This window comes from Ananas comosus, linkage group 9 (assembly GCF_001540865.1).
Source record: "Ananas comosus cultivar F153 linkage group 9, ASM154086v1, whole genome shotgun sequence".
NCBI classification, from domain to species: Eukaryota; Viridiplantae; Streptophyta; class Magnoliopsida; order Poales; family Bromeliaceae; genus Ananas; species Ananas comosus.
The window spans coordinates 10,326,188-10,337,171 of NC_033629.1; the positions used below are offsets into that span (position 1 = coordinate 10,326,188).

At 33.0% G+C, this 10,984-nt stretch overlaps 1 protein-coding gene across 1 annotated transcript; it reads right to left on the bottom strand.

Moving 5' to 3' along the window:
• LOC109715865 (methylsterol monooxygenase 1-1-like) lies at positions 1,269 to 5,550 on the bottom strand. The gene is made up of 5 exons (XM_020241080.1): positions 5,089 to 5,550; positions 4,116 to 4,438; positions 2,332 to 2,479; positions 2,200 to 2,232; positions 1,269 to 1,685 (listed from the first exon to the last, which is right to left on the bottom strand). Exons 1-5 carry the CDS (start codon positions 5,416 to 5,418, stop codon positions 1,611 to 1,613), a joined length of 909 nt encoding a protein of 302 aa, XP_020096669.1. The 5' UTR covers positions 5,419 to 5,550; the 3' UTR covers positions 1,269 to 1,610.

The window sequence follows — 10,984 nt, forward strand, 5'->3', positions numbered from 1 at the left end:
AAAGGTTATGCTTTGATATCACGTGAAATAATTAATTATTATAAAAACTTAAGTTGCTAAAGAACAATGTTCAACATTTTATATACAACAGTTAGATCAACTTAAGTGGGTGTTTGGCCTACATTTTGAAAAGTGATTTTGAGTTCAAAAGTAATTTTCGACTCAATGGAGTGTTTGGCGACTTCATTTTCAAAATCTAATTCTAATTTTTAGATTCAGTTTTCTAATTTTTTAGATTCAAAATCAGAAACAGCTAAAATCTCCTTCTTGAAATCTAATTCTGGTTGGTTTTAGACTCAAACTTCAAACTTTTCTTTTAATTTTAGATTCAAAGTTTAATTTTAATTTTAATTTTAATTTTAAATTCCTAATTTGTATTTTTAAATTTCAACTTTCAAATTCAAAATTTAGATATTAAATTTCAAATTTTAAATTTTAAATTTTAAATGTCTAATCTCAAATTTTAAATTTTCAATTTTAAATTCAAATTTTCAATTTTCAAATTTAAAATTTTAGAATTTAAAATTTAAAAATTATAAATTGAAAATTATAAAATTTAATTTTCAAATTATATATTTAAAATTTTCAAAATTCTACTTTTAAATTTTAAATTTTTATATTTTAATCTTTAAATTTAAATTTTAAATATTCAAATTATAAATATTCAAAATTTTAAATGTTAAATTTCAAATTTCAAATTTTAGATCTCACAGCATCCAATCTCATATTCCTGCAAGTTGAAATAGGTTGAAAATTATGTTGTTCGTTTTATTATTATTATTATTATTTTCAATAATCTGCAATGGTACTAACTCTTCAGTTGTCAAATTTATACCATTCATATTCTTTCCAAACACAGATGTTAAGAAGCCTTCGTGCATCTGGTCTGGGCCGGTTTCATCAAATCTCATATCTAGTCAGGCCAGTCAAATGTCATATCTAGTCAGGCCAGGTTTGGCACCGTCAGATTGAACTCCTCCAACCGACCGCCTGCAGCAAAAGAATATTCTTGAAGCCTCACCGGAAAGTGGGGGAAAGCACATAGCAATATGCTTCCACGACGCTTGCTCTGCGACGAACAGTAGTGGACTTATGAACTTCAACACCAACCAACCTAATAGTCTTTCGAGTTACAGGAATCCAAAGGCTAAAGACTAGCGAAAACAAGATTTTGCTTTTACTGCAACCTGAGCATTCTGAAGAACACAAGATCACAACTTTTCACTGCTTTCTTGATAGCACGCGAGCTGGTAAACGCTGCAGAAATCTGAAATCAAAGTAATAATACAAAGGAAGAACCAGTCACTTTGACAGTTCAAGAATTTCTATGTTTTCATACTCACATAACATTCAAAGTTATGAACATATGACCATAGCAAAGAGACAGACTCGATGCAGCATCGCCTCTGCCCAAAGACTTAATGCGGTGGATGCGTCCTTTGATCCATTTCATCAAATCGGCATAGAAAGTGAAGTTCAGTAGAAGCAAAGACAACAATACATAAAGCTTGCTACTGCCGATCGAAAGGAGAATGCCCATTGTTAGACAAAGAACAAGAGAATTTCAACAGAGATCTAAACAAAAAATAAATAAAAAAAAAAAGCTGCGTCTATGCCGACTTCTGATTATGGTTAACGCCATTTAATTCACCATTTTGACCACTTGTTCTCCACTGTTCCCTCATCTATTCAAATGAAATTCAAAAAGAAAGGTCAAAAGTAATAAAGCAGAAGTAAAACAGGAACAAATACTAAATAAATGCAATTTTGAGTGAGTGGAACTCTCTAAGTAGAAACATACATCATCAGGGTAAAGCTCATAAAAATTCACTATACACGACAAAGGGCATACTAGGTCCTGTTGGAATTTCGAACTTCTGCAAAAGTTTTGCTTAAATAAGCTTTTTGGCGAAACATGAAGAGTTTATTTCTTAAAATTCCCTTAATAAGTTCCTATTGCAGCAGAAATAGAAGGTTCAAATTTAAGCTTCTGTTTTTGAAACTTATGGGCTTATTATAGCTTCCTCCACAGCAGAACTCTAGATTTTGTTGTTTCCTAAATGCTGGCTGCTGCTTCAGGAAGTAGCTTTGCTAAAGCAGGGCCAAACAAGCACAAGACATTAGATGTGAAGCACGTAATTCTCAGGCAAAGAAACAGGATATTCAGGAATATAAGGACACCAAGAAATGCACAATTACCTTTGCTAAGTGTTCCTTATGGTATCTGTAGCCCTGAGTTGATTAAGAAAAGTTGCATTAGCTTTTGTTGCCACTCACTTCTGGTAAAAGGCAAAAAAAAAAAAAAAAGAATAAAAGATATCTCCAATATACCTTGTCCGTTCCGTAGATGTAGTCGCAGTATGTGAACACGGAAGCAAAGTTACTTTGGCTCTGTCCTCCTACATAGTGATGATAATCATGGTACTCCGCTCCCCCATAGAAAGGAATGTACTTTGTTGGACTAAGTGGAAAGTCATATCTGTTGAGAAACCAACATATTATGACATGATTCCTGAAGCAAAAATTGTTTGTTTCTTTTCCAACACAATATAGTATAGAACCCAATATACAGAAGATATTCCATCACAATTATTCCCTTTACCAGACTAAAATTTATTCTGGAGTCTAGTCATATTATGATTTAGACTAACTGTATCTTGTATTTGTATGAATTTTCTAACTCCTCACCATACTTTTCCAGCAGTAGTTTAGAGGAGTTTTGGTAGACACGATAAAACTTGTTTGAAAGAAATAAACCAAGGATTGGCATCCCACTTACTGTGACGTACTACGATGTTCAAATAAAGGTCCCATCACTTTTACTGCTTAACTAGAAATTGTTTAACGACTGTTAATGATAGCAAAAGTCCTACCATAGGAATAATGTTGTAGAAACTAATGGCTTTAGGATGGATACTTTTTATCATTGTATGTACAGTATACAGAATTAGTATTATGATGTATAGAGCTAAGAGACAGCCAAAGTTGATTGTTACGATATATTGAAATGATCATCTCTATTACTATAGGTTCATGGTACAACTACTAAAGAAGAAAACACTTTTTTTAGTCCCTAAATAAAGGAAAATTCACATATGATACATGAAAAATCTGCACATCGTTTATGGTTTAGAATGTGGGACCACGATAGGAAATCCAAGTGCAGCTAAGATAAGAATGTGTGCCAAAATAAGATAAGAAAAATATTCAATTATACTGGTAATAAGATGTGAAAAATTTTTCAGAAGATGGTGTGAACATGTCAAGTGGAGAACCTGTTCTCATCAGTAAGAATTGATATAATATGTGAAATATGTGAAACAATCAAAGAGAAGATGCAGGAAGGCAGCTGAAAAATTAAAATAAAGATACAATGCCATTTTATGAACAAAGGGCATCAGACAGATACTTAATGACAAAAAATCTACTTAATGCTGAGCAAGAGAGACTTCTAATAGTACTTTGGAAATACCAAGAGACTCTGGCAGATGATCATGGTTTAAGTTTTCTGCTACCGTTCCCATGAGTAATATGTGAATATTAAGAGAGAGTCTATTTCTTAGAAGTAAACATTTCATCAATTTCTCATACTCTCACTTTTCAGCCTCTAACAAACCAACTTCCTACCTGAACTTTTGTAATTTCAAATACACTTTAGAAGTTGCTAATGATGTATAAATGAAAGTTCATTGTTCTGAACTTCAGTTTTGCAAGAAAGAATAAATTATTTTATATAATGTCCAGTCTGCCATTTGGGGTGCCAAAACCAATTTGATGTGCTTAGCAACTGGACAAGGAGATCTGCTAGTGCAAACAAAGCATAAGAAACAGAACACATATCCCAAGCGAGATTAGCTTATGGTAAAACATTGGGCACTCGACGCCTAATAGCATTTGTTTCTGTTTTTTTTTTTTTAACAATTACTGATAAGTGAATGAAGTAGATGCATTTACACTCATAGAATTCCTTAATTCATTACTGCGAATCAAGGAGAATCAAAATGGCAACTAATAAACAGATTGTTCACACCCAGATAACATATAAAGATCTCATGCAACAGAATCAAGAATCAATGAAATCCGGAATTAGTGCTTGTAAATGGGGAACTACATACCCGCTGTGTGTGTCGATGGCCTCGGCCTGGCGGAGGATGATCCAGAGCCAGAAGGTGACCATGTGGCAGGGGGCAATGGCGGGCCCCACGAAGGATGGGATCCCTAAAATAAGCACCTCCGCCCAGTGCGCGTATGGCGCAGCAAAACCAATTGGCGCCGTAAACTCGTGGTGGACGCGGTGGATCTTCTCATACCCCCATTTCCCGTGCAATAGCCGATGAATCCAGTAATTCCCATAGTCTTCTATCAAGAAGTACACCACAAGCTGCGCCACCATCTCCCCTGCCGTCGGCAGAGGCAGCCCTGTCCTGATCCCTACCAACTGCGCCACCCAAATTACATGCACATCAACACGGTGAGGCGAAAGAGTGAATCAAATAGACTAATAAGTAGTGAAAGTAATGATTTTGCTCTATCCTGAATAATAATAGACATTATAACTTATTGGAATAAAATGTGACAAATTAACCAACTAACAAATCTACTTGGTTTCTACAACATCCTATTGTTGCATCAAAACATACAAAATGGTTCAATATATGAGAAATTAGCTTATTCGTGAATGCACATCGATCAAGGGTTTGAGACTTCAACATTAGCGTAAGAGAAAAGTTGGAGGGATATAACTTAGGAACAGAAAACAAATATAAGTGATTCATCATCTCTTTTCAAAATCCAAAGAGCAAAATCCAATCTCACTCCAAACAAAAAATTTCACTTCTAATTAAACTCGGCTAAATCCTGTTACTTCAAACGATCGAATCTACGGTACTACTCATTTCCGGACGAAACAAAAATTTCAAATTTTAAATAGAATTCGCCGGAAACTGACTTCTCCGAAATCAATCCAAATCAACGGAAATCAACACAAATGGCGAACTAATTCGCATCAACGACAACAACGACGAGATGAAGATCGTCGGATCGAGATCGCATCGATGTGGATCGTTGGAGGGAGGGATTCGAGAGCACCTTGATGGTGGGGTAGGAGACGAGTTGGAGGGGCCCGACGACGAGGATGAAGACGCGCATCACGTCCCAGTAGCACTTGGCGAAGGAGGCGGCGGAGAGGCGGGTCTTGGGCTGGAGCTTGTAGGCGTCAATGGCGGAGGGGAGGCGGAGCTCGAGGAGGGCCAGGGGGAGGGGGGCCAGGGTGAAGATGACGAGGAGGAAGAGGACGTTGTGGTAGTAGAGGAGGGGGTCGGGGACGCGCGCGGAGTAGCGGAACCAGAGCGACTCCGCCGCGGTGAGGTTGCGCCCCAGCGCGGCCGCGGCCTCTGCGGCGGTGGCGTAGGGGAGCATCGGGGGCTCGCCGGAGCTCGAGCTCACGGGCGGCGGAGGGGAATGGGGGAGGAAGGAGAAGGATATTTTGCGGAGAGGCCCCTGGATTGTGGGAGAATTGCGGGGAGGGGGCTAGTGCTTTTTATGGAAAGGTGGTGGTTGTGGCCGTCATTTTAAATCGGAGGTGGTGGCATCGTCCATAGAGCCAGAGCGGAAAAATTTTTGCCTAAACCCGGTCCATCATGGACCGGTCCTTTTTTTTTTGGGCAAAAATGTACAGAATTTGCCTAATTATTTCCTTTTTTATCCCACTATATTATAATTAAACATTTTAACCTTACTGTCTAATCTTTTATTAGTTTATTTAATTCTAGTCATTTTATATAGTGCTTTCTTTAACTACCTTGATTAGCATATTTTATATAATTTGTGCATCAGAGACTAAATCACTTTTTTCTCTGTACCAATTAACTACGCTGTAAAATTTTCATAAGCCGAGTGCGGTCCATAACATCCAAAAAATCTATATGTAAAAAAAATTAGAATAATTAATTAATAAGCACCCTAATGATTTAGCCCATTTATTATCGAAAAACTTATTCTTTCCTTTAACTATACCAAATCTTTGGTTTAACAAGATGATAAAATGTTCCACCTTGCAAACTACAAAAGTAGCAAAATAATATTAATTTGTCATATCGCATTGTAATAAAATAAAATTAAATTATATTGCAATAAGTTGCAAATTTTTATACCGAAAGATAAAAACACTAAAACGGTCTCGGGCACAAGGTCGCTCACTGAAGTTTAATTTCGAAAATCTATTCGTTATTCGAGTTTCAGTGCTATACTTTTATGAATATAATTATCTTCATAGTCATAAGTTATTTTCGATAATAAAACTTCCGAATCGACGATTTATATCGTTGAATATGATTTAAAATATTTAAAACTTCTAAAAATTAAATTTCATAATTTTTGGATTTCATTTGCTTTATGATCAAAAGATCTTAAATTTAACAATTTTAACGGCCAATATGGAAGACTTGCTATTTTAACAGTGTAAAAGATTTAGAATTAGTAAAATTTTTGAAAATTTAATTCTCTATCTAAATAAAGATCAATAACTCTGATCTTAAATTGAAGAATTCGATCATCTATTTCAGGAAGTCATTTAATTTTGACCGTTCATTTTATGTCCGCTTGATGGACTTTAATATAATTTTAGAAAATTTGCAAAATTTTATTTTTTTAAATATTTTAAATGCTCTAAATTATATTTAATGGTGTGAAAAATCAATTCGAAATCTCCATCATCAAAAATAACTTATGAGTATGAAGGAATCTATACACATAAAAGATATGGTAGCGCTACTCTTGTTAGGCAACCATTAATAACTTGTCTAGTGTTAAATATTTGGCTTTGAGAACTTAGAAAGTATATTTTAAATTTGTATTGTAAACTCTTTTGTGACGCCCCAACTTTTCACGGGGGTCACCTATTCTATGACTACTCTCGTTCTAGTACGCTTAACTCTCTTAACCTTTTAGACCTTACCATCATCTAAAATACTTAAGTTGGGTTAAGAATTTAGTCATATTATATTTTATAATTAGGACTATCTGGGTCTCACATCTTTAGAATTTAAAAAATATTGTTTAGTTCGGTGTTGACATGGTCATCTAGGTTCAATCAATCATTAATTGCGAAAAGGATTCTGATATTTTTTTAAATTTTTGCTAGAAATGTGAGAACAAAAATTGAAAAAGAAAGAGATGGGAGGATGCCTGAGGTATAGTTGAACGACAAGCAAATTATTCTTGCTTATTCGGTATTTCTTTAATCTTCTATTGAGATTCAAAATAAAAATTTTTATATTCAAATTAAATTTTAAAATTTGATATAATATAAATTATATCAATTACCAAACTAACTCCATAAAAAAAAAATAATAATAATAATAATAAACTATTTGTTTCGTTCATTAGAAAAATAAAGAAGAATGTTATAATCGCGTTGACGAAAGCAAAAATTCAACAAAATCTCTGGAAGGTGTTTCTCGAGGAATTCCTATTCCTATACCTGAGTAAGCAAAAGTGAGTTTTTTAAACAAATTTGGATTAATTGCACCATTAATCTCAATTTTTACTTGATATTTTATTTTGGGCAATCTCAACTTTTACTTGATTTTTTTTTCCGGGAAATTCGGTTCATAATCTTTTATCTCTTTCCAATTTTGGTCCCTAAAAATTTCTTTTATATTAGTGACCATTAATTGTAGTAAGTCCAAATCAAACGTGCTAGTTGAAAATTTTCAAAATGTCAGTATCAAAATTGATGAAGAGATTGTCGGGAAGAAATTATGACCTATATGAATAGATAGATAAGATATAATTAAAATAAAAAATAAGAGAAAGCTTAGGAACCAAATAGCAAAAAATAAAAAGGCCAAGGACCAAAGTGAAAAATGGGATAGAGGCCAAGGACATACCACCGGCACAATCAATCCTTTATTAAAGACTTTTTTTGCATTTGGCCCCCTAAAAAAATAATTTTCATAAATAATCTTATCAAATTTATAATTATAATTTTGGTCCTATTCCTACCACGCAGGCGCCACCAAGCAAGGATGAAAATGCTAAAATAAATTGAATGTAATAATTCATTCACCGTATCTAAACACAGTAACATATAAGTATGGAACACGATAAATCATCATTGTGTTTGACCGTATTCAACTTAGCGTCCCTCTCCAGCCAGCTTATGTGGTACTGATGTGACACTTACGTGACGGGAATAAAATCAAAATTATAATTATTAATTTAATAGAGCTATTTATAAAAAAAAAAAATTTAAGTGGCCCAAATGCAAAAAAGGCCATCCTTTAATTTTTGAGAGGGAGGGTGTTTGAGCCATTTCCGAACTTTGGGAACGTGGGGCATCCGAGAGAAGTTGGTTTGTCGTGTGCAACGGCAGCGCCCGCCGATCCGCTGTAGGGGTCGTCGCACGACATTTTCCTGCAGGCCAATGAAATGCAGACGCGTGGATGTCGTCCTCCTTACTTGGAAAAAATTCTCAAATTACTTGGAAAAAATTCTAGAATGTACAGGTTATATTAGTAACGTGGCATCCCGATCAATCAAATAGATATTTTTGAATTAATCTATCACATCATGATTATAAAAATATTTTTATTGCACTTTTTTTCTAAATAGAAAGACGTGAATAAGTAAATTTTCTTCTTAGGGACGAAGGTATGCTGAGGCCCAAGGTGGCCATGATCCCCCTAAACTTGTTAATATTTGCTTAATGGTCCTTCAAAGTTTTTTTTTTTTGCCGACCATGGATAGCTTTGCCCCCCTAATTTTTTAATATTTACTTAATAATATGGTGCCAATATATATAACTCACTCTTTCATTCTCCTACTCGTATACTCTTTTTATGGGCGAAAATATATTAAAAGTTTCTTGCTTATAAAGTCTTTTGTAATATATATATCTCTACTCTAAAAATTTTATTTAATAATTTTTTAAATTTTTTATTTATCTTAGGTGAGCTTTTTTATTTGACTAAAGCAAAAATTGTACTAAATTTAATAGCTATGTTAATTTTATTTACTAAAAAACTAAAAAATTAGTGTTAGATTTAGTAAAATTTCTAAGTTATTTTAATATAATAATATAAATAAAATAATTATAAGTTAAACATCTAAATATAAAAAAAAATAAAGTTCATACTTTTACATTATTTATTTAATTAATAATTTTTTAATAAAAAATTTTTAATTAGGAGAAATTTTGTTTATTATTTATTACTAAAGTTTCTATTTAAATATATTTTGAGCCCCCTCAAGATTGAATTCTAGCTTCGTCCCTGGCTGGCATGGCGGCTTCTCAGCTTTCACTCTTGAAAGATAAAAGAGCTCAAGCAGCGTTTAGTTTAATTCCGCATAAAGTTAACTAAAAAATTATTTTAGATAGTAAAAATATTTTTTTTATTTATTTATTTATTTCGATATAAAAATATTTTTTCGTAAATTTTTTTTTATAAATTTAGAAAAAAAAAAATTGAAGCTTTCGATTTTCACAGAAAAATGGCGCAAATGCATAAAAATTTTTCATTTATGTTTTTCTACCGAACCAAATAAATATAGATTTTTTTTTTCAACCAAACAAATATTGATAAAAAAATTACTTTTTTTTTCCTCTAAACCAAATACTACAAAATTTAAAACTTTTTTTCTCCAAAAGTTCTTTATTCTACGAAAAATTATTTTCTGCAATTTTATGTTGAACCAAACGGGCCCTTGTCGTTGGCGAGATGCATCTACATTAATCTAGAGTTGATTACAAATTTGCAACATTCATTCCCAACTTTTATCTAAATTGTTGTATTTTCATTTTCAATCTACTTTTTAATCAAATTTTAAAATTTTAAAATAAATTACATTATTAGTTCCTAATTTATTCTTTATTTTTTATTTTACTTTCTAACCTCTTCTCTCTCGTACTTGTGCACTGAACACGTTCCACCAAGCCTCTTTTCACCGTTCTTAATATTGTCCTCTATATCTACGGCTGAGCTCTACCTTACACACAATGTTTATTAGCTCACACACAAAATTAACTTTGATGAGTAAATTGAAAATTAGAGTAAATTTGATGATTTTATCTTGAAAATAAGAGCACCTTTTGAGCTTTTCTAAATATCTTTACCTGGCCCGAATTTCCTTTATTAATAATATATGAGGGCTTTATTCCTCTGCAATTTCATATACGAAAAAATTCTACACGTTGAGTGGCGTATAATATATTGGAAAAATTTCAAAAAACCCTCCTGTAGTTTCGTAGTTTCTCACTTTGCCCCCATGTGGTTTAAAATGTATCAATTTCCTTCCCGTGGTTTCGTTTTTATCTTTTCGGTAGCTTTTTCGTTAATACTTCATTAAATTATATACAAAAAACTTCAGATACCCATCTAGATTTATCAAATATTCACTTTAGTACTCTTTAATTTTAACTTTATCACTAATTTAAAAAAAAAATAATGAAATCAATAAGAAAAAGAGAAAAAAAAAATCACATGAAAGCAAATTGATACATTTTAAACTACAGGAAGGCATAATGAAAAAGTACGAAACCACAGTGGAATTTTTTGAAGTTTTTCCTAATATTTTTAAGCCCTTCAATGCGAATAATCTAAATGCATTCTTTCCCTACAAGTGATGTGATCGTTCCGTGCGCTAAATGATGTGATCGTTCCTACAAGTTGCAACCTAATATGCAATTGCTTCTCTATTTCGAGAATTTGTTGTTAAACATCATAGTAAAGCTTTTATGCGCTAGGTTACGTTAACAATTTCTTCTTTTTTTTTTCTTTTTCTGGGAGAGAAAATAATGGTATACTATCAGTTTTATTTTCTTTTCCAAAAACTAAAGCATAATTATGTTTAGAACCGTCCCCAAAGCAAGTGGCAAAGGGCTTGGTGGTTGGTATCCGAGATCCAAGTTCGAATCTTAGTTGATTCATATTTCCAGCTAAGTTTATTTCTAAATAAAATAAACGAAGCAGCTAGCGTGCTACCT

Coding starts and splice junctions, on each gene's coding strand:
- LOC109715865 (XM_020241080.1), bottom strand. CDS start 5,418: ATGCTCCCCTACGCCACCGCCGCAGAGGCCGCGGCCGCGCTGGGGCGC. Junction 2,480..4,115: donor GCCATCGACACACACAGCGG/GTATGTAGTTCC, acceptor GTTTCTCAACAG/ATATGACTTTCCACTTAGTC. Junction 2,233..2,331: donor ACATCTACGGAACGGACAAG/GTATATTGGAGA, acceptor TAATCAACTCAG/GGCTACAGATACCATAAGGA.